The 25,452-nt window shown below is 38.4% G+C and overlaps 1 protein-coding gene across 1 annotated transcript; it reads right to left on the reverse strand.

Moving 5' to 3' along the window:
• Nucleotides 1-5,182: 5,182 nt before the first annotated feature.
• Nucleotides 5,183-22,763, reverse strand: LOC121383468 (cadherin-23-like). The gene is made up of 8 exons (XM_041513537.1): nucleotides 21,058-22,763; nucleotides 18,495-18,675; nucleotides 15,741-15,829; nucleotides 13,591-13,731; nucleotides 10,958-11,087; nucleotides 10,407-10,700; nucleotides 7,151-7,290; nucleotides 5,183-5,507 (listed from the first exon to the last, which is right to left on the reverse strand). The coding sequence occupies exons 1-8, from the start codon at nucleotides 22,603-22,605 to the stop codon at nucleotides 5,307-5,309; spliced, it is 2,724 nt and encodes a 907-aa protein (XP_041369471.1). The 5' UTR covers nucleotides 22,606-22,763; the 3' UTR covers nucleotides 5,183-5,306.
• Between the last annotated feature and the right edge of the window lie 2,689 nt (nucleotides 22,764-25,452).

The raw sequence follows: 25,452 nt of genomic DNA on the forward strand, positions 1-25,452 counted from the left end.
TATAACATTGAAATGCTGGCCATACACTGCCTGTATAACATTGAAATGCTGGCCATACACTGACTGTATAACATTGAAATGCTGGCCATACACTGACTGTATAACATTGAAATGCTGGCCATACACTGACTGTATAACATTGAAACTGCCTGTATAACATTGAAATGGCCATACACTGACTGTATAACATTGAAATGCTGGCCATACACTACCTGTATAACATTGAAATGCTGGCCATACACTACCTGCCTGTATAACATTGAAATGTTGGCCATACATTGAAATGCTGGCCATACACTGACTGTATAACATTGAAATGCTGGCCATACACTGACTGTATAACATTGAAATGCTGGCCATACACTGACTGTATAACATTGAAATGCTGGCCATACACTGACTGTATAACATTGAAATGTTCACCATACACTGACTGTATAACATTGAAATGCTGGCCATACACTGACTGTATAACATTGAAATGCTGGCCATACACTGACTGTATAACATTGAAATGCTGGCCATACACTGACTGTATAACATTGAAATGTGGCCGATACACTGCCTGTATAACATTGAAATGCTGGCCATACACTACCTGTATAACATTGAAATGCTGGCCATACACTGACCTGTATAACATTGAAATGTTGGCCATACACTGCCTGTATAACATTGAAATGTTGGCCATACACTGCCTGTATAACATTGAAATGCTGGCCATACACTGACTGTATAACATTGAAATGCTGGCCATACACTGCCTGTATAACATTGAAATGCTGGCCATACACTGACTGTATAACATTGAAATGCTGGCCATACACTGACTGTATAACATGGAAATGCTGGCCATACACTGACATAACATGTCTGTATACACTGCCTGTATAACATTGAAATGCTGGCCATACACTGCCTGTATAACATTGAAATGCTGGCCATACACTGTACTGTATAACATTGAAATGATACCCATACACTGGTATAACATAAATGAAATGCTGGCCATACACTGACTGTATAACATGAAATGCTGGCCATACACTGCCTGTATAACATGGAAATGCTGGCCATACACTGCCTGTATAACATTGAAATGCTGGCCATACACTGCCTGTATAACATTGAAATGCTGGCCATACACTGCCTGTATAACATTGAAATGCTGGCCATACACTGCCTGTATAACATTGAAATGTACACTGCCTGTATACACTGGCCATACACTGTATAACATTGAAATGCTGGCCATACACTACCTGTATAACATTGAAATGCTGGCCATACACTATATGTATAACATTGAAATGCTGGCCATACACTACCTGTATAACATTGAAATGAATACACTGACCTGTATAACATTGAAATGCTGGCTGGCCATACACTATATGTATAACATTGAAATGATACACTGACTGTATAACATTGAAATGCTGGCCATACACTACCTGTATAACATTGAAATGCTGGCCATACACTGACTGTATAACATTGAAATGCTGGCCATACACTACCTGTATAACATGAAATGCTGGCCATACACTACCTGTATAACATTGAAATGATGGCCATACACTACCTGTATAACATTGAAATGTTGGACTGACTGTATAACATTGAAATGCTGGCCATACACTGACTGTATAACATTGAAATGCTGGCCATACACTACCTGTATAACATTGAAATGTTGGCCATACACTGACTGTATAACATTGAAATGTTGGCCATACACTGACTGTATAACATTGAAATGTTGGCCATACACTATATGTATAACATTGAAATGCTGGCCATACACTACTGTATAACATGTATAACATTGAAATGAAATGCTGGCCATACACTACCTGTATAACATTGAAATGCTGGCCATACACTACCTGTATAACATTGAAATGTTGGCCATACACTACCTGTATAACATTGAAATGTTGGCCATACACTAACTGTATAACATTGAAATGTTGGCCATACACTACCTGTATAACATTGAAATGCTGGCCATACACTACCTGTATAAATGTTGGCCATACACTGTAAATGAAATGGCCATACACTAAATGCTGTATAAACATTGAAATGTTGCCATACACTGACATACACTACCTGTATAACATTGAAATGTTGGCCATACACTACCTGTATAACATTGAAATGCTGGCCATACACTACCTGTATAACATTGAAATGCTGGCCATACACTACCTGTATAACATTGAAATGCTGGCCATACACTACCTGTATAACATTGAAATGCTGGCCATACACTGACTGTATAACATTGAAATGCTGGCCATACATAACATGAAATGCTGGCCATAACATAACATTGAAATGCTGGCACTGATATATAACATTGAAATGCTGGCCATACACTGCCTGTATAACATTGAAATGCTGGCCATACACTACCTGTATAACATTGAAATGCTGGCCATACACTACCTGTATAACATTGAAATGCTGGCCATACACTACCTGTATAACATTGAAATGTTGGCCATACACTACCTGTATAACATTGAAATGCTGGCCATACACTACCTGTATAACATTGAAATGCTGGGTTCCTTACACCTGTGTTAGGTGACATACCATATTATACACTATATCGAAGGTACTAGGTGTCACGAAGAGGCCGTGAAACTGGTGCGGTTTGGAGGCTGACAGGTTATATTTCCATTGGTAACACTATAATCAGCAGATATAGCTGATTCCCTCTATTAAGACCGGGCTCGGTGGCATCGTGGTTAGGCCATCGGTCTACAGGCTGGTAGGTACTGGGTTCGGATCCAGATACTGACTCCAAACCCTGAGTGAGCGCTCCGCAAGGCTCAATGGGTAGGTGTAAACCACTTGCACCGACCAATGATCCATAACTGGTTCAACAAAGGCCATGGTTTGTGCTATCCTGCCTGTGGGAAGCGCAAATAAAAGATCCCTTGCTGCTAATCGGAAAGAGTTGTCCATGAAGTGGCGACAGCGGGTTTTCTCTCAAAATCTGTGTGGTCCGTAACCATATGTCTGATGTCATATAACTGTAAATAAAATGTGTTGAGTGCGTCGTTAAATAAAACATTTCTTTCTTTTTCCCCCTCTATTAAACAGGATTCTTTCGTATTGCAACCAGTGTCTAGTATATCAAATGTTGTGGTATGTACTGCTTTGCTTTTCTGTTTAGCAAGTACTGGTAGAGAGAAAGCGAAAGGAGAAGTGATTTTGTGGCATTCTTACATTGGTCATTCACATTTAATGCATTCATTTATTTTTAGAACAAAATATAATTCTTCTTCATTGTCAACATTTTGTTGGAGTGAAATCATCTGAAGCTAAAAAGAAGAATTTACATTTGGCAAAACAGTATAGTGGAATCTTTAACTTTCCACCTTCGATTAATTTTAATGTTTTCAAATCATTTTAATTTCTATACAAAATATTAAAATATACTTGCCTCGATACTTGTATTGTATGTGTTCAACGGAGCTCTTTACAGTGTGTTTTACATATTGTTTACATTTAATAGATATAATCATGTACATTCGTTTGACACATACTAGTCAATGTGTATTTTTGTGATGGGTGTCGTTAAATACTCATTCATACATTCATTCATTCATACATTCATTTATTCATTTAAAATGAGTAGTGCATGGAGTGGCGGTAAAGGTTTCCCTCTAAAATGTGTTGATTCCGTCGTTAAATATACATATGGAAATAAATTAAGCAACACCCAATTCATAGATCTATAATTCTGTGAATTAAGAAAACAGAGCATTTTCCTGAATGATATATTGACATGTGGCATCTTGCTGAATAGCATGACTTTCGTGGAGATATTAAATGCACGTGCAACGATGAACAATGCATGTGAACTGTCATACCCTCAACAGTGTTGAAATCAAGTTTGTAATGAGTACATGTCACACTCTCCTGTCAATTTGCATTGAATATTCGGTACCATAATCGTTGGCAAATTATTGGCATGAGAAATGCAGGAATGTCCCTCAGACAAATTGGATGTTAATTTGGGCGCAATATTTCCATCATTTCAAGACTGTTGAACAAACACAGGGCTACCAATGATGTTAAAGATCGTCCAAGACCTGGCAGACCCCGTAAGACAACAATAAGAGAGGATAGAGCATTGTTGAGACTTGTTAGGCATCATTCATGGGACTCGAGCACATCTTTAAAACAACAGTGGTTACCAGGCAGAGCCATTTCCTACAGGCTCATCAGGAATCGGCTGAAAACAGCAGGATACAGGGCCAGAAGACCCATCAAGCATATAAAACTGTCTCCAGCTCACAAAGCAGCACGATTTGCCTGGTGTAATCAACGTGTTCGCTGGAACATTGCATCATGGCGGAGGGTTCACTTTTCCGATGAGAATCTTTTCTTATTGCATATGGTGGATGGTCGTACACGTGTCTGGAGACAAAGGAACACAGCCATGGTTCCCCACAATATTCAGGAGACGGTTCCCTTTGTGGGAGGGTCAGTCATGGTATGGGGATGCATTTCCTTGGGTTGCAAGATGGACCTCATCACCATTCGTGGTAACCTTAATGGGCCTCAGTATCAACAGGAGATCCTTGAGAGAGCTGTTGTCCCCCATTTTGATAATCATCCTCTAGCCACAAGACCCATCTTCATGCATGACAATGTCAGGCCTCACAGAGCACGTGCTGTCACCCAGTTCTTGCAACAGAATGCTGTTGAGACCATTCCATCGCCAGCCATGAGTCCAGATCTCAATCCCATTGAGCATCTGTGGGACATTTTAGGCCGTCGTGTTCGACAGAGAGACCCACCTGTCCAGACTCTCAATGAATTGACTGCTGCTTTGCATGATGATTGGAACAGGATTCCTCAAAATCAAATCCAGAGATTGATCCAAGGAATGACGAGGCGTCTTGAAGCAGTTGTTCGTGTGCAGGGAGGTTACACGAGATACTGATGGAAAGTCAATATTTGGACTTGACAGACATTATTCTTCAATTTCGTGAACCAGATGTGTGCATGGTACTGACAGTTACGTCTGTGCAATAACAATGAAATTCGTAATGTTTTCCAAATCTGTACCATCTTCAAATAAACCACATTATGTCATGGTATTATTGGCTATGTTTCTCCTCATCCCTTTCTGTTCACTGAAAATTTCATATGATATGGAAATCTTTGGACACATTTCATGCACCAGTTCATTAAAGTTGCTCAGTCTGAGCAAATATGGGTGTTGCTTAATTAATTTCCATATGTACATTACTTTGTTTCTTTCCTCGTTTCTTTCTAGATTAGCACTCTGTGAACATCCACTCACGTGACTGTGTGGCTAACTGGTAGTGGCAGTCACATGTTACCACCCCACTGCTGGTTCGATCCTGTGCCTGGACCCGCTCTGTGAATGTCACTGGTTGTGCTTCTTCCACGACTGTAAACGTGTAGCTCTTCGGAAACCACGGACGTGGGTTGTCATCTGATATGTTAATAGCAACCTGTTAATTAAAGTGAGGGTTTCATATTTGAACAATGTCCCAAGTGTGTGGCGTTGTTGTTTCTTATTTTATTAGTAACATGTTAATTAAAATGAGGGTGTGATACAACAACCTGTTAATTAAAGTGAGGGTGTGATATAACAACCTGTTAATTAAAGTGACTTTTAGTTTCCATTTGTTACAATACTGGGAAAATACATTTAGTGATTGCTGTAAGTCAGAGGCACTAGTTGCGAGAAGCGCGGTATCGTCAGCATATAATAGGCATAGGAAGTGCAGGGTCAGATCACAAAAAGTTTCCATACCATCTGTTTCAAATGATACTCAATTACAATTTTGAAATTGTTACTTGAATAACAACGTGTTCATTATGTTTTCAATATATGTATTATAGCCACTGACGGAGAGGTGGAATTGTCATCTGATTTGTGGGTGTGTGAGGATGTAAAGATCAGAGCGCGTAAATCTCACAGATAACGTATTTCTACTTAAGTAAATGTCATACATATTCTTACTCTGCAAGCAATTATTTCACTTCAATAGATTTAACCCCTTGTCGCCCATTACTTGTTGTTGATTTGTGCTGTATAATACATTCACATCTGTGGCTGTACTGAGTGGGTTACCCGTCTGTAATGTAATTACAACTATGAAGGACACCTATATTTGTGGAGGCAATGCGGAGCGGTACCGCACCGCCAGTGGAACTCAAAGCGAGGTAGGATACTTATATTTGTGGAGGCAATGCGGGATGGTACCCCGCCGTCAGTGGCATTCAGAGAGAGGTAAGACACTTACATGTGTGGAAGCAATGCGGGGTGGTACCCCGCCGTCAGTGGCATTCAGATAGAGGTAGGACACTTATATGTGTGGAGGCAATGTGCCGTCAGTGGTACTCAGAGCGGGGTAGGATACCTATATTTGTGGAGGCAATGCGGGTTGGTACCCCGCCGTCAGTGGCACTCAGAGCGAGGTAGGACACGTTCATGTGTGGAGGCAATGCACCGTCAGTGGCACTCAGCGAGTTAGGATACTTACATGTATGGAGGCAATGCGTGGTGGTACTCCGCCGTCAGTGGCACTCAGAGCGAGGTAGGACACTTATATGTGTGGAGGCAATGCGCTGTCAGTGGCACTCACAGCGAGTTGGGATACTTACATTTGTTGAGGCAATGCGGTGTGGTACCGCGCCGTCAGTGGTACTCAGAGCGAGTTAGGACACTTACATGTGTGGAGGCAATGCGCCGTCAGTGGCACTCAGAGAGAGGTAGGACACTTACATGTGTGGAGGCAGTGCGGTGTGGTACCCCGCCGTCAGTGGCACTCAGAGCGGGGTAGGATACTTACATTTGTCGAGGCAATGCGGTGTGGTACCGCGCTGTCAGTGGCATTCAGAGTGAGTTAGGACACTTACATGTGTGGAGGCAATGCGCCGTCAGTGGCAGTCAGAGCGAGTTAGGATACTTACATGTGTCGAGGCAATGCGGGGTGGTACGCCGCCGTCAGTGGCACCCAGAGCGAGGTAGGATACTTACATTTGTGGAGGCAATGCGCCGTCAGTGGCACTCAGAGCGAGGTAGGATACTTACATTTGTGGAGGCAATGCGCCGTCAGTGGCACTCAGAGCGAGTTATGATACTTACATGTGTGGAGGCAATGCGGGGTGGTACGCCGCCGTCAGTGGCGCCCAGAGCGAGGTAGATGAAGTCAGGAGCATCTTCTAGAGATTTTATAACTGCTATCTGTCCGGATGATGCAGTGATTTGAAAGTAGCCGCTACCCACTATAAATTAATTTAATACAACTTTATAATGTAGTTGATAGCAGGACCCAAATCTAGATAGTCAACAGAGTTAGTTTGTTTACTAATCCTCAATGTGTTATAAAAGAGATAGTACGTTACTAAATTATTATTTGTTTTATTTATAACAAACAAAACTAATATGTTGACCATCCCTAATGTATTATATTCGATATAGTACGTTACTAAATATTGTTCAATAATATAAAAAAACACATGCACACTAATATGACAGATTTCTCCATTTGTGGGTTTAGGTGACTACTGAACACAGCTTTTGGTCAGTACTGAACACAGCTTTAGGTGATTACTGAACACAGCTTTATGTGATTACTGAACACAGCTTTAGATCAGTACTGAACACAGCTTTAGGTGACTACTGAACACAGCTTTAGGTTACTACTGAACGCAGGATTAGGTCAGTACTGAACACAGCTTTAGGTGACTACTGAATACATCTTTAGGTCAGTACTGAACAAAGCTTCAGATGACTACTGAACACATCTTTACGTCAGTACTGAACATCGCTTTTTGTGATTACTGAACACAGCTTTAGGTCAGTACTGAACACAGCTTTATGTGACTACTGAAAACAGCTTTAGGTGACTACTGAACACAACTTTAGGTCAGTACTGAACATAGTTTTAGGTGACTACTGAACACATCTTTTGATTAGTACTGAACATAGCTTTAGGTGATTACTGAACACAGCTTTAGATCAGTACTGAACACAGCTTTAGGTGACTACTGAACACATCTTTAGGTCAGTACTGAACACAGCTTTAGGTGACTACTGAACACATCTTTAGGTGACTACTGAACACAGCTTTAGGTGACTACTGAACACAGCTTTAGGTCAGTACTGAACATAGCTTTTTGTGATTACTGAACACAGCTTTAGGTCAGTACTGAACACAGCTTTATGTGACTACTGAACACAGCTTTAGGTGACTACTGAACACAACTTTAGGTCAGTACTGAACATAGCTTTAGGTGACTACTGAACACATCTTTTGATTAGTACTGAACATAGTTTTAGGTGACTACTGAACACATCTTTTGATTAGTACTGAACATAGCTTTAGGTGATTACTGAACACAGCTTTAGATCAGTACTGAACACAGCTTTAGGTGACTACTGAACACATCTTTAGGTCAGTACTGAACACATCTTTAGGTGACTACTGAACACATCTTTAGGTGACTACTGAACACAGCTTTAGGTCAGTACTGAACATAGCTTTTTGTGATTACTGAACACAGCTTTAGGTCAGTACTGAACACAGCTTTATGTGACTACTGAACACAGCTTTAGGTGACTACTGAACACAACTTTAAGGTAGTACTGAACATAGCTTTAGGTGACTACTGAACACATCTTTTGATTAGTACTGAACATAGCTTTAGGTGGTTACTGAACACAGCTTTAGATCAGTACTGAACACAGCTTTAGGTGACTACTGAACACAGCTTTTGGTCAGTACTGAACACAGCTTTAGATGACTACTGAACACATCTTTAGGTCAGTACTGAACACAGCTTTAGGTGACTACTGAACACAGCTTTAGATCAGTACTGAGCACAGCTTTAGGTGACTACTGAACACAGATTTAGGTCAGTACTGAGCACAGATTTAGATGATTACTGAACACAGATTTAGGTCAGTACTGAACACAGCTTTAGGTGATTACTGAACACGGCTTTAGGTCAGTACTGAACACAGCTTTAGGTGATTACTGAACACGGCTTTAGGTCAGTACTGAACACATCTTTAGGTGATTACTGAACACAGCTTTAGATCAGTACTCAACACAGCTTTAGGTGAGTACTGAACACAGCTTTAGGTGAGTGCTGAACACAGCTTAAGGCGATTACTGAACGCAACTTTGGATGACTATTGGAAAAAGCTTTAGATGATTACTGAAGACAGCTTTAGGTCAATACTCAACACAGCTTTAGGTGACTACTGAACACAGCTTTAGATCAGTACTGAACACAGCTTTAGGTGACTACTGAACACAGCTTTAGGTGACTACTGAACACAGCTTTAGGTCAGTACTGAACATACCTTTAGGTGACTACTAAACACAGCTTTTGATTAGTACTGAACATAGCTTTAGGTGATTACTGAACACAGCTTTAGATCAGTACTGAACACGGCTTTAGGTCAGTACTGAACACAGCTTTAGGTGATTACTGAACACAGCTTTAGATCAGTACTGAACACAGCTTTAGGTGAGTACTGAACACAGCTTTAGGTGAGTGCTGAACACATCTTAAGGTGATTACTGAACGCAGCTTTGGATGACTATTGGAAAAAGCTTTAGATGATTACTGAAGACAGCTTTAGGCCAGTACCGAACACAGCTTTAGGTAACTACTGATCACAGTTTTAGGTCAGTACTGAACGCAGCTTTTGGTCAGTAATCAACACAGCTTTTGGTCAGTACCGAACACAGCTTTAAGTAACTACCGATCACATCTTTAGGTCAGTACTGAACACAGCTTTAGGTGACTGCTGAATACAGCTTTAGGTGACTTCTGAACACAGCTTTGGGTCAGTAATGAACACAGCTTTAGGTCAGTACTGAACGCAGCTTTAGGTCAGTACTGAACATAGCTTTAGGTAACTACTGAACCCAGCTTTTGGTGATTACTGAACACAACTTTAGGTGACTACTGAACACAGCTTTAGGTCAGTACTGAACACAGCTTTAGGTGACTACTGAACACAAGACTGATATGACAGTAGAACATATCCTACAGACAGTGAAGATTTAATCTCATACGACCATAAACCCCCACCTCCAGCCAGTCTGAAGTCAATCTCATATGACAGTAGACTCTCCCCTCCAGTGAGAACTTATCTCATATGGCAGTAGACCCTTACTTGCAGACAGTGATAATTTAACCTTATATGGCAGAAGACCCTTACCTGCAGTGAGACTTTAACCTCATATGACAGCAGATCCTCGCTGTCAGTAAGAATTTAACCTCATATGAAAGTAGACCCTCACCGTCAGTAAGAATTTAACCTCATATGGCAGTAGGCCCGCACCGTCAGTAAGAATTTAACCTCATATGCAGTAGACCCTCACCTCCAGACAGTGAATATTTAACCTCTCCATTTTGCCCAGCATCACGGTCTGTGGCTACAATGGTTGACTCGTCGAATATGACATGCCCTGGAATGATATCTCTCAAGATCGTAACGTTGTATGGTCTCCCCACAAACATGGGTTGGTTGTCATTGACGTCCTGTACAGATATCGTCACAGTAGCAGTTGCGCTGAGTCGCACCGCCAAGTCCAGGCTGTCATAGACAATGACTTTAACTGTGCAAACCTCCGCTGACTCACGGTCGAGTTGTCCACCGACTGTTAGCTTACCAACTGAAGAACATGAGTTTAGTGTTCACTGTCACATATAACACTAACACGTATTTAATGTAACAGACATCAAATGTCAACATACAACTGTTTACTGTGACAAATAGTTTGGGGATTACTTTTGTTGTAATGTTTACCTAATGTGTATATGTTCCAACCATTATGCCAGTTATATTTTCCTAAATTAGTGTCATTATCACAAAAACAATGTTTACCTGATTTTTCAAACTTATAGTGATTGTTAATGTTATAATATTTACCTGGTTTTTTACCCTGCACCTCATTTGAGATGCTGAAAGAACAATACTTGCTGGTGGTGGTGTTTACTATGACGTATTGCAGGTCTGAATTGGAACCACTATCTCTGTCTGTGGCCAACACGAACAATACCTGGTGAAATACATACAAATCGAAAAACATTATTTGATGTTAAAACACGATAAAACATGACAATTAAAACATTTAAAATACTAGTATTAAGACAAACACAAAACAACATGCTAATTAAAACATGGGAAATAATTATTATTAAAATACAGAAAAACATGATATTTAAAACACAGAAATATTGTTAAAACACAGTAAAACATAATAAATAAAACACTATTAATATTACTAGTAAAACACAAAACATCATGAGAAATAAAACATGGGAAATATTATTAAAACACAGAAAAACATGTAATTAAAACACGGCAAATATCATTATTGAAACAGAAAAACATGATAATTAAAGCATGGGAAATATCATTATTGAAACAGAAAAAACAATATAATTAAAGCACGGGAAATATCATTAATGAAACAAAAAAACATGATAATTAAAACACGGGAAATATCATTATTGAAACAGAAAAAACATGATAATTAAAGCACGGGAAATATCATTAATGAAACAAAAAAACATAATAATTAAAACACGGGAAATATCATTATTGAAACAGAAAAACATGATAATTAAAGCATGGGAAATATCATTATGATTAAAACACAATTACCAAAAGCGGCACTGGAGTGTCGAAAGCACTTTTTACAGTGGTGTCAAATAGTTTGAAGTGGAAATATCAATCTTCACTGTTGTGCTGACACGTTATAGAGTGAAGTAAATGTGATTAAAGTGGAAATAATAATTTGTTCTCGGTCGTTGATGATCCAAGGTAATCTCGTTTCTATGTTTTTTCAGTCATCATGAATGCCATCTTGAATATTTTAGAATGCACAAAAGTTCCAAGTTTACATCACCAGATTCGCAGTCAGTACCCTTCAGTGATAGATTAATCCCCCCCCCCCCCCAAAAAAAAAAAAAAAAAAATACAACAACAAAAAAAACCCCACACACCCCCCCCAAAAAAAACACACCAACAAACAAACAAAACCAAAAAAAAAACCAACAACAATTTTGACTACAAAATTGCAAGGTGTTGCCCAACTGTTATATTTTACACACGTCCAGGTTAGACTCCCCCAAATCGCGGTAGATCATTAGTGATACTACGAAATCTAATTATCTATATGTTATTTTAATCTTGAAGTCCATGTTTTATAAGGTAGAGATTTTTCTTGTGTTTTACTGCTTTTTATATTAGTCTTAATGTTGATGAAGTTGGCAGTTAATTCTTAAAGAGACATTCCTGAGTTTGCTGCAATTTTTAAGATGTTATTGACTAACACAGATTTTTTAATGATTGTAATTACATATCAAATATATTGCTATGCATAAAATATTAGTGGCTGTATATTAAACGTGTTTCTGATCGTTCTAATATTTGTACTTTCATTTTATTTCCAAAAATAATCATTTTCGTACGTACGAAATTATTTGAAAACACAGTCCAGTTTGAGATACTTGCAAATATTAAGACGACCAGAAACACATTGAATATAGGCGTACAGACACTGATATTCTCAACAAGAAAATATATTTAATATGTAACTTTAATCTTAAAAATATTTTATTAGTCAGAAACCAGATTTTAATAAGCCAGATTTTAGGAGAAACTTCTTTACACTTATAACCGAATAGTCTTCATATATTTAATGATCCATAGAAACGTATGGTTATCTAATTGTTAATGCCATTAATGTCGGGTCCCCCATTTGTCCCTATATTTTATAAAGAAATGCATTTCAATCGTTATTTCTTTGACGTCTTCTCCACAACTGCTTGACCACTTCCAACCACATGCGGTCCGAAGCTTTCATGACGCATGGAAAAAAAAAAATTTGTTGATTTGGTTATTCTGACCATCAAAAGGTATGATGGATGAGGCCCAAGGGGAGGGGGATACAATTACTAAAAATGATTCTTTGGAAACTACTTGCCGAATTCCAACCACGTCGGACTACCTTCAGGGGCCTGAGGGATGGGGCCCAAAAGGGAAAAATGCTTATCTTCTTCCAGAAATGTTATAAAGAAATAGTCTGCATGCATGTAAAGTCAATATATAGTTTATCTAATTTGTGAATGTCATTGATGTCGAGCTCCTCATTTTCCCCAAATAAAGGATATAGTTTCCTCTAATAAGCATATACATGTGGTTACATAGAAAATACATTTAAACTATTATTTCTTCGACTTCAACTCCACAACTACAACCAAATGTTTATATATCAAACTGACAGAGTGTTGGTTTTGTCCAGGGCACAGGATGACGTATGACACTGACATAATGTTGGTTTTGTCCAGGTTACATGATGACGTATTAAACTGACATAGTGTTGGTTTTGTCCAGGATACAGGATGGCGTATAACACTGACTGACATAGTGTTGGTTTTGTCCAGGATACAGGATGACGTATGACGCTGACACAGTGTTGGTTTTGTCCAGGATACAGGATGACGTATGACGCTGACACAGTGTTGGTTTTGGATACAGAATCATATATGACTTACCTCTTTTCCAAATACTGAAGATTCCGAGACTGTGGCAGTGTAACTACTCTGCTCAAACACAGGCGGGTTGTCATTCTCGTCTGTAACGTGGACAATGACAGACACACTGGCAGATCTTCGTGGATTTCCGCCATCCAGCGCCTATAAATAACAAAATAACATTGACTGTCATTCAGTTTCTAATTATGTATTTGAATGAATATAATATGCACGAATTAACGAGTACGAGTACGAGAGAGAGAGAGGGAGAGAGAGAGATAGAGATTGACATACAGACAGAACGAGACTGTGACAAATAGAAATGAGAGAGAATGTTAGAGATAAGCCTTTTGTCTCCTTTTCTGTTTGTTGTGATATGCCAGTTAGTTGAAATTAGCATTTTTGAAATTACTATACAGTGTACATTTATAGTTGTATGATACGAAATGTACTTACTCATATGAAATTGTTTGACATGCGGTTATGCAGTTTGTATCCGTTTCCAACACTGATTTATCTGGAAACGCCTTCACATCATCTGACCCTGTGTATCTCAAAAAAGGTCACACTGATCCAAATATTTATAAACAACATTAAGTTGCCTGAGCTATAGGGGGTTCTTTTTCCATTAGGTACAATGATTTCCATGAAAATACTCAACTCAAAATCTATTGGTGGTGGTGGTGATGTGTGTGTGTGTGTGTGGGGGGGGGGGGGGGGTCCGGCGACACCTGGGCAATCATTAAAGCCCTGTAAGAAATTAAGGAGTCTATGGCATCCAAATATATTATTTTTTACAAAGACATTTTATGAAATATGAAGACGAAACATCTCTTAGTTTAGATTGTGATACGACAGTGTGTGTTTTTCTCGTTGCCAATAAAGGCATTGCATTTTGTTGGGTACCCAGTCACACTGACGTCTTGGGTGATGAAAAGGCAGATGATGTGTTAAGCATGATTTGGATTTGCCTCATGTCAGGGTTGTTGTGTTCCGCACTGATGTTAAACTTTACATTAACCAATATTCCATTTCACCTCGGGAAGATGATTGGAATGGTGTGGTTGTGGACAAACTTCATCCTGCCAGGAGTAATCATCTTCGATGGCCCAGGAAAGATATACAAGGTCATGAAATCGTGTTTGTCAGATGTTGTATTTGATTTGAAATTGTAATAGTCTTAGCAGTGATATTTATAATTTTGCACAACTCTTTAAACATTTTTAGTTTAAAACTTAATTGTTTAAATGTTCTCTTTATGTTGAGCATCATTTAATTCATACGCTTATCTCTGACACTTCAAAATATATGTATACCATTGAGTAATAAGAAATGTAATTACTCACTATAACTGTAATGGTATATCTAACTAATAATCACTGAATACAACTGTAATGTTATACTTTTTAGTAAAAAGATATGTAATTACTCGATGCAACTGTACATGTATACGTCTGAGTAATAAATGTAATTACTCACTTCAACTGTAAAGGTACACGTCTGAGTAATAAATGTAATTACTCACTTCAACTGTAAAGGTATTCGACGGAGTAATAAATGTAATTACTCACTTTAACTGTAAAGGTATTCGTCTGGGTAATAAATGTAATTACTCACTTCAGCTGTAAAGGTATTCGTCTGAGTAATAAATGTAATTATTTACTTCAAATGTAAAGGTATACGTCTGTGTAATAAATATAACTACTCACATCAACTGTAAAGATGTACGTCCGATTAAACAATGCAGTTACTCACATCAGCTGTAAAGGTATACGTCTGTGTAATAAATATAACTACTCACTTAACTGCAAAGGTGTACGTCCGATTAAACAATGCAGTTACTCACATCAGCTGTAAAGGTATACGTCTGAGTAATAAATGTAACTACTCACTTAACTGCAAAGGTGTACGTCCTATTAATAAATGTAATTTACTCATTTCAAATGTAAAGGTATACATCTGAGTAATAAATATAACTACTCACTTTAACTGTAAAGTTGTACGTCCTATTAATACATGTAATTACTCACTTCAACTGTAAAGGTACACGTCCGAGTAATACATGTAATTACTACTCACTTCAACTGTAAAGGTATTCGTCTGAGTAATAAATGTAACTACTCACTTCAACTGTAAAGGCATACGTCTGAGTAATAAATGTAACTACTCACTTCAACAGTAAAGGTGTACGTCCTAATAATCTCGTAGTCCAGCTTTGTATATGAAGTAATCTCACCAGTCGTCTCAACTATCTGAAAGGCTGTTCCAAACAGACGTGACCAATTACAGGTGAATTCATACATTACACAACAACATACACAACCAATTACAGGTGAATTCATACATTACACAATAACAGACACAACCAATTACAGGTGAATTCATACATTACACAACAACAGACACAACCAATTACAGGTGAACTCATACATTACACAACAACAGACACAACCAATTACAGGTGAGTCCATACATTACACAACAACAGACACAACCAATTACAGGTGAACTCATACATTACACAACAACAGACACAACCAATTACAGGTGAACTCATACATTACACAACAACAGACAACCAATTACAGGTGGATTCATACATTACACAACCAATTACAGGTGAATTCATACATTACACAACATCAGACAACCAATTACAGTTGAACTCATACATTACACAACAACAGACACAACCAATAACAGGTGAATTCATACATTACACAACAACAGACACAACCAATTACAGGTGAATTCATACATTACACAACAACAGACACAACCAATTACAGGTGAACTCATACATTACACAACAACAGACACAACCAATTACAGGTGAATCCATACATTACACAACAACAGACACAACCAATTACAGGTGAATTCATACATTACACAATAACAGACACAACCAATTACAGGTGAATTCATACATTACACAACAACAGACACAACCAATTACAGGTGAACTCATACATTACACAACAACAGACACAACCAATTACAGGTGAGTCCATACATTACACAACAACAGACACAACCAATTACAGGTGAACTCATACATTACACAACAACAGACACAACCAATTACAGGTGAACTCATACATTACACAACAACAGACAACCAATTACAGGTGGATTCATACATTACATACAGGTTATACATTACACAACATCAGACAGTTGACTCATACATTACACAACAACAGACACAACCAATAACAGGTGAATTCATACATTACACAACAACAGACACAACCAATTACAGGTGAATTCATACATTACACAACAACAGACACAACCAATTACAGGTGAACTCATACATACACAACAACAGACACAACCAATTACACATACATTACACAACAACAGACACAACCAATTACAGGTGAACTCATACATTACACAACAACAGACACAACCAATTACAGGTGAACTCATACATTACACAACAACAGACAACCAATTACAGGTGAATTCATACATTACACAACATACACAACCAATTACAGGTGAATTCATACATTACACAACAACAGACAACCAATTACAGGTGAATTCATACATTACACAACAACAGACAGACAGGGGAACAACCAATTACAGGTGAATTCATTTACGTACATTTCGTACATTACAACAACAGACACAGCCAATTACAGGTGAATTCATACATTACATAACAACATACAACCAATTACAGGTGAATTCATACATTACACAACAGACACAACCAATTACAGGTGAATTCGTACATTACACAACAACAGACACAACCAATTACAGGTGAATTCATACATTACACAACAGACACAACCAATTACAGGTGAATTCATAAATTACACAACAACAGACACAACCAATTACAGGTGAATTCATACATTACACAACAACAGACAACCAATTACAGGTGAATTCATACATTACACAACATACATGACCAATTACAGGTGAATTCATACATTACACAACAACAGACACAACCAATTACAGGTGAATTCATAAATTACACAACAACAGACACAACCAATTACAGGTGACTTCATACATTACACAACAACAGACAACCAATTACAGGTGAATTCATACATTACACAACAACAGACACAACCACTTACGGGTGAATTCATACATTACACAACAACAGACACAACCAATTACAGGTGACTTCATACATTACACAACAACAGACAACCAATTACAGGTGAATTCATACATTACACTACAGACATGACCAATTACTGATGCATGCATACATTACACAACAACAGATGTGAATAATTACATGTGAATTCATACAACAGACAACAACAGACATGACCAGTTACAGCTAAATTCATACATTACACAACAAACATCACCAATTGCTGGTGTGGAGTTATATGTTAACCACGTGACACGCATTGAGACCAGTGTGGAGTGATATGTTAACCACATGACACACATTGAGACCAGTGTGGAGTGATATGTTAACCACATGACACACATTGAGACCAGTGTGGAGTGATATGTTAACCACATGACACACACTGAGGCCAGTGTGGAGTGATATGTTAACCACATGACACACATTGAGGCCAGTGTGGAGTGATATGTTAACCACATGATACACACTGAGGCCAGTGTGGAGTGATATGTTAAACACACGAAACACATAGAGGCCAGTGTGGAGTGATATATTAACCACACAACACACAATGAGGCCAGTGTGGGGTGATATTTTAACCACATGACACACATAGAAGCTAGTGTGGAGTGATATGTTAACCACACGACACACATTGAGACCAGTGTGGAGTGATATGTTAACCACATGACACACACTGAGGCCAGCACACACTGAATTCAGTATGAAGTCTTCAGGGCCCTCAGAGGTGCGTTAAAACATTCATTAACAATTAAAGCAAACACTACTTTTCGATACTTACGTAAATTTGACTCCTTTAGGCTGTAAGTGATTTTTCCATTTTGCCCCTCATCTGGATCAGTGGCTGTCAAATTGACCACCCCGACATGTGGCCGGTTCTCAGGCAATTCAAGCTCGCGAGTTTGATTTCCATTCTTAAACTGTGGGTCATTGTCATTGATGTCCTCCACGTTGACTGTAATCTGAACCAAAGACAATAAACGTCAACATCGATGCTGAATCTCAACACACGCTAAACTCCCTACACATATATTGCTAGATGTCAGAAGCCAGGAAAGGGGGGGGGGGGGGGGGGGGGCAATTTGCTGTATGTGATGCCTAGACACAGTATTTCACAGCATTGCTGGAACGAGTTACTGCGTCATGTGATTCAGAGACACAGTATTTCACAGCCTTGCTGGAACCAGTTACTGTGTCATGTGATGCCCAGACACGGTATTTCATAGCTTTGCTGCAACCAGTTACTGCGTCATGTGATGCAGAGACACAGTATTTCACAGCCTTGTTGGCATCAGTTACTGTGTCATGTGATGCCCAGACACGGTATTTCATAGCTTTGCTGCAACCAGTTACTGCGTCATGTGATGCAGAGACACAGTATTTCACAGCCTTGTTGGAATCAGTTAGTGCATGTGATGCCCAGACACATGATGCCCAGACACAGTTTCCACAGTGCTGGAACTGCCGTCAGACACAGTATTTCACAGCCTTGCTGGAACCAGTTACTGCGTCATGTTATGCCTAGAAACAGTATGTCACAGCTTTGCTGGAACCAGTTACTGCGTCATGTGATACATCGACAGCATTCCATAAACGTGCTGAAACCAGTTGTTGTATGATGTGCGGCCGAGACATATATCGAGTAAATGTATGCAGTAACGTGCGTATATATATATATATATATATATATATATATATATATATATATATATATATATATATATATATCATGTGCGTATTTTAAATATTTATGTACATCGTTCATAGAATGGAAAAGGATGAAAGTGTGTTGATGTTTTTTTGCGTGAGAGAAAGATAAATGGATAGCTACATTGATTAGATATGTAGTGAGAGAGAGAGAGAGAGAGAGAGAGAGAGAGAGAGAGAGAGAGAGAGAGAGAGAGAGAGAGAGAGAGAGAGAAATAGGAGGGGATGGAGGGGGGGTGGGGGTGGGGTTTGCAAGCCATTACCCTAAAGTATTATATTATGTTGTTTTATTATTTTTATGTACACAACCCATGTTTTACCCTTGGCATGTGTTGTTCTAATTGTAAACAAGGGGCTGGCAATACAACTTGTCCACACAAAAAAAAGCGCAAAGCATTACTTGAGACGTGTTGCACAGCCGGTAGCTCATAACTGTTTCACCGCACATGACGAACTAAGAGCAGAGCTAGATTCCTTACGACGGTGACAGTGACGACACACTGATGCAATATTCTAGTTTCCAGTGGTCAGTTAGTGAATTCAGCTCAGCTAATACTCAATTAATCCACATTCAGTGAGCTTTATACCATGCGTGGCTAAAATATCGAACACGATAGACATTTTCCTCACGACCATACGAAGCAAAAAAAATCAACACAATTGCTAACATACGACAGCCTTCATGTGAGCTAACAATGTCGAATAACTCAGCTGATAGCTCTCATGAGCAGTAGGTGTATTGGACGTTGCCTAACACAAACAGGAAGTGAGGTAACCCTAACCCTGATAGCTCTCATGAGCAGTAGGCGTATTGGACGTTGCCTAACACAAACAGGAAGTGAGGTAACCCTAACCCTGATAGTTCTCATGAGCAGTAGGCGTATTGGACGTTGCCTAACACAAACAGGAAGTGAGGTAACCCTAACCCTGATAGTTCTCATGAGCAGTAGGCGTATTGGACGTTGCCTAACACAAACAGGAAGTGAGGTAACCCTAACCCTGATAGTTCTCATGAGCAGTAGGCGTATTGGACGTTGCCTAACACAAACAGGAAGTGAGGTAACCCAACCCTGATAGCTCTCATGAGCAGTAGGCGTATTGGACGTTGCCTAACACAAACAGGAAGTGAGGTAACCCTAACCCTGATAGTTCTCATGAGCAGTAGGCGTATTGGACGTTGCCTAACACAAACAGGAAGTGAGGTAACCCTAACCCTGATAGTTCTCATGTGCAGTAGGCGTATTGGATGTTGCCTAACACAAACAGGAAGTGAGGTAACCCTAACCCTGATAGCTCTCGTGAGCAGTAGGCGTATTGGACGTTGCCTAACACAAACAGGAAGTGAGGTAACCCTAACCCTGATAGCTCTCATGAGCAGTAGGCGTATTGGACGTTGCCTAACACAAACAGGAAGTGCGGTGCAGTGAGAGATGGTAATTACAAAGTGTGTGATTATAGAGTGACGGAATGAATAATTGTTTAGCGGCACACCAGGAAAAAATATAATGCAATACAATATACACGTTAAAACTTTGAACTGAAAGAGAGGGGGGGGGGGGGGGGCATTAATTTTGACGATTACAATATATCGGACCTCGCTACTCGATTAAATGAGGAAATGACGAAATACTGTTTACCAAAGCCACATCCCCGTCTTCCCTGTTGCTGGTGGAATACACTCTGACGACGATCTGGTGAGTGGCAAATACCTCTCGGTCTAGCAGCGAGCCACAGACTAGTTCCCCAGTGGTTCTCTTTATAGAGAACAATGAACTGCCAGGCAGCTCGTATAGCACGCTTATTTGACTCGAGTCATACGTCGAGTTCACTCTTCCAATGGTAACAGTTGTATCTCTTTTTCCTTCTAATACGGTAAAATTGAAGTCGTTAGCTACAAATTGCACCACATCGCTGGCGCTTGCCACTGTAATTGTAATAGTTGTTTCGTTGCTCAGTGGCGGGGTTCCGTGATCCACAGCATAGATATTCATTGAAAAGCTACCAACCTTACCCCCGTCCTCCTTCACCCTGACCACGCCTACGTTGTTGACACTCTCAACGTAAAACAGTGGGTTGTCGGAGAGAGAGAACGTGATTTTTCCACCACTTCCCGAATCTAGGTCTTTCGCGTCGACCACGATCACTGGTTTATCTTGTCGCAGCTCCGCCGTGCTGACATTGGTGGTGTATTCCACAGCTGAAAACTGTGGGGCGTTATCGTTGACATCCTTTACTGACACAATCATCGTTTTATTGGTAGATCTGGGAAACTGTCCGTTGTCCGTAGCCATTATTGTGACGCTGTGAGATTGCTTAACCTCATAGTCGAGAGATGACTTGCAGCGCAGATATCCAGATGAATCAATTTGAAAGTTTGGGTTTGTTGTTGACAAAGAGACGCTCTGACTTTGGTCCGGGTCTGTGGCAGACACATTTACAATTGGCTCTGAGCAGTCTGTGTTTTCGTAAAGGTTTGCGTCGTCAACCCCGAGTAGAACCGGGTCGTTGTCATTAATGTCCTGTATATGGACAGTGAAACTAGTGGCCGCTGTCCGGCTTGCTGTGCCGGAATCGGAAGCAATCACATTGAGATCAAAATTGGCATACGTCTCTCTGTCAATTTTCTGTGTTGTCGTAATCATTCCGTTATCCTCGTCAACCGTAAAGTAGCCCCTTCCGCCGGACATGGTGTAGGTGACACGGCCATTTGAACCCGCGTCTTCATCAGTAGCGCGTACAGTCGCCACAAAGCCTGCGTCCTCTTCTTCTCGAATTGTGACGTTATTCACACGGTCAAACACCGGAGCGTTATCGTTGACATCCTGTATGGTGATGCTTAACTGTGTCGTAGCAGTAAACTGAATTCCGTCGTGAGCCACACCGTCTACTGCCGAGAGAACCAGGTTATAGCTCGCTACTGTCTCTCTATCCAGCAAGCCAGCCACGGCTACCACAGCTACTTTATCTCCAGTGGTGGTCACATAGAAATTGTCACTCCCTATTCCAGACAATGAAAACGTACTTCGCCCGTAAGCTCCAGAATCTGGATCTGTCACCAGAATTGTCGGCTGCAAGGAGAACCAATAAGAAAACGATACGGTTATGTCAATCTGCATTAGCAACATCTCGGTATAGGGTGTCGTCAAGGTATCACAGGAGCACATTACAAGACAAAATTGCAACATAAAGAAATATTGCTCCTCAAAGACAATAAAAATAACTCACATCAAATGTACCTTCTTTTGAAACGGGACGTTATTGACCCACAAACATTTTAACGGTTGAATATACAATTAATTAGAGAGTAATATTATTTGGATACATATAAAAATAAAGATAGTTAAAAAATATCCATGTACAAATTGCCCCCCCCCCCCCCCCCCCCCCCCCCCGAAAAATCTCAAATAATTAGGATGAAAATTGTGTCATCAAAAATAACAATTGTTTTAATACTGCTTATCGTTAATGACAAGAACCAAATTTCCTAAAACCTTAAATTAATAAAGAACAGATCTTAAACTTGATGTTCATGTTGATTTTTGTGATGTATCTGAACTAGTTTTCACTAAATTCGCTGCCCACGTCACGATTCCGTACGTAACCAGCTGCAAGTGGAGTGTTTCCAACGAGCCAGGGCTGACAAGAGGACGTGGGAATCCATTGCTCTGCAGGCTTCCATTCGCTGAAGCACCATTGTTCGTCACAGAAATAAAAATATTTAAGAACACAATTCAGGTAATGTTCATGCCCTTCAATTATTAGTGTTAGTGGTGAGTATATTTCGAAAAGTTTCCCAACAAATGTTTATTATACATTGACCTGACCTTGACCTGACCTTGTACTGAACAAGTGGCTGGCTGACCTGAATTATGGTGAATAGGTAGTGCCTTTTGGTCTGGTGCCAATTTATAACCTTTGTAATGAAACGGAACATGTAATGACATTAATATTTACCATACGGAATAACTAAATTATATTACATAGATAATATCAGTAAAACATTAAATATAAACACGTAATATACGTATACAAACTAATGCATATATAAATAAACACTGGTTGACAACGACATTAAATATAAACACGTAATATACGTATACAAACTAATGCATATATAAATAAACACTGGTTGACAACGACATCCGAATGATAGGTGTTAATTATAAACACGAATTAATACAAACTATAAACACGTAATATACGTATACAAACTAATGCATATATAAATAAACACTGGTTGACAACGACATCCGAATGATAGGTGTGAATTAAATATAAACACGTAATATACGTATACAAACTAATGCATATATAAATAAACACTGGTTGACAACGACATCCGAATGATAGGTGTGAATTAATTATAAACACGTAATATACGTATACAAACTAATGCATATATAAATAAACACTGGTTGACAACGACATCCGAATGATAGGTGTGAATTAAATATAAACACGTAATATACGTATACAAACTAATGCATATATAAATAAACACTGGTTGACAACGACATCCGAATGATAGGTGTGAATTAATTATAAACACGTAATATACGTATACAAACTAATGCATATATAAATAAACACTGGTTGACAACGACATCCGAATGATAGGTGTGAATTAAATATAAACACGTAATATACGTATACAAACTAATGCATATATAAATAAACACTGGTTGACAACGACATCCGAATGATAGGTGTGAATTAATTATAAACACGTAATATACGTATACAAACTAATGCATATATAAATTATATTATTGAACTAGTTGATCCTTGATTTTAATCAATATATTATTGAACTAGTTGATCCTTGATTTTAATCAATATATTATTGAACTAGTTGATCCCTGATTTTAGTCAATATTATTGAACTAGTTGATCCTTGACTTTAGTCAATATATTATTGAACTAGTTGATCCTTGATTTTAGTCAATATATTATTGAACTAGTTGATCCTTGAACTAGTTAATCCTTGATATATTATTGAACTAGTTGATCCTTGATTTTAATCAATATATTATTGAACTAGTTGATCCTTGATTTTAGTCAATATATTATTGAACTAGTTGATCCTTGATTTTAATCAATATATTATTGAACTAGTTGATCCTTGATTTTAGTTAATATATTATTGAACTAGTTGATCCTTGATTTTAGTCAATATATTATTGAACTAGTTGATCCTTGATTTTAATCAATATATTATTGAACTAGTTGATCCCTGATTTTAGTCAATATATTATTGAACTAGTTGATCCTTGATTTTAATCAATATATTATTGAACTAGTTGATCCTTGATTTTAGTCAATATATTATTGCACTAGTTGATCCTGATTTTAGTCAATATATTATTGAACTAGTTGATCCTTGATTTTAGTCAATATATTATTGAACTAGTTGATCCTTGACTTTAATCAATATATTATTGAACTAGTTGATCCTTGATTTTAATCAATATATTATTGAACTAGTTGATCCTTGATTTTAATCAATATATTATTGAACTAGTTGATCCTTGACTTTAATCAATATATTATTGAACTAGTTGATCCTTGATTTTAATCAATATATTATTGAACTAGTTGATCCCTGATTTTAGTTAATATATTATTGAACTAGTTGATCCCTGATTTTAGTCAATATATTATTGAACTAGTTGATCCTGATTTTAGTTAATATATTATTGAACTAGTTGATCCTTGATTTTAGTCAATATATTATTGAACTAGTTGATCCCTGATTTTAGTTAATATATTATTGAACTAGTTGATCCTTGATTTTAATCAATATATTATTGAACTAGTTGATCCTTGATTTTAGTCAATATATTATTGAACTAGTTGATCCTTGATTTTAGTCAATATATTATTGAACTAGTTGATCCTTGATTTAATCAATATATTATTGAACTAGTTGATCCTTGATTTTAATCAATATATTATTGAACTAGTTGATCCTTGATCCTAATGATATATTATTGAACTAGTTGATCCTATATCAATATTATTGAACTAGTTGA

This window comes from Gigantopelta aegis, chromosome 10 (assembly GCF_016097555.1).
Source record: "Gigantopelta aegis isolate Gae_Host chromosome 10, Gae_host_genome, whole genome shotgun sequence".
NCBI classification, from domain to species: Eukaryota; Metazoa; Mollusca; class Gastropoda; order Neomphalida; family Peltospiridae; genus Gigantopelta; species Gigantopelta aegis.

Coding starts and splice junctions, on each gene's coding strand:
- LOC121383468 (XM_041513537.1), bottom strand. CDS start 22,605: ATGTTGCAATTTTGTCTTGTAATGTGCTCCTGTGATACCTTGACGACA. Junction 10,701..10,957: donor GGTGCAGGGTAAAAAACCAG/GTAAATATTATA, acceptor CATGTTCTTCAG/TTGGTAAGCTAACAGTCGGT. Junction 5,508..7,150: donor CCCGCATTGCCTCCACACAT/GTAAGTATCATA, acceptor TTTAATTAACAG/GTTGCTATTAACATATCAGA.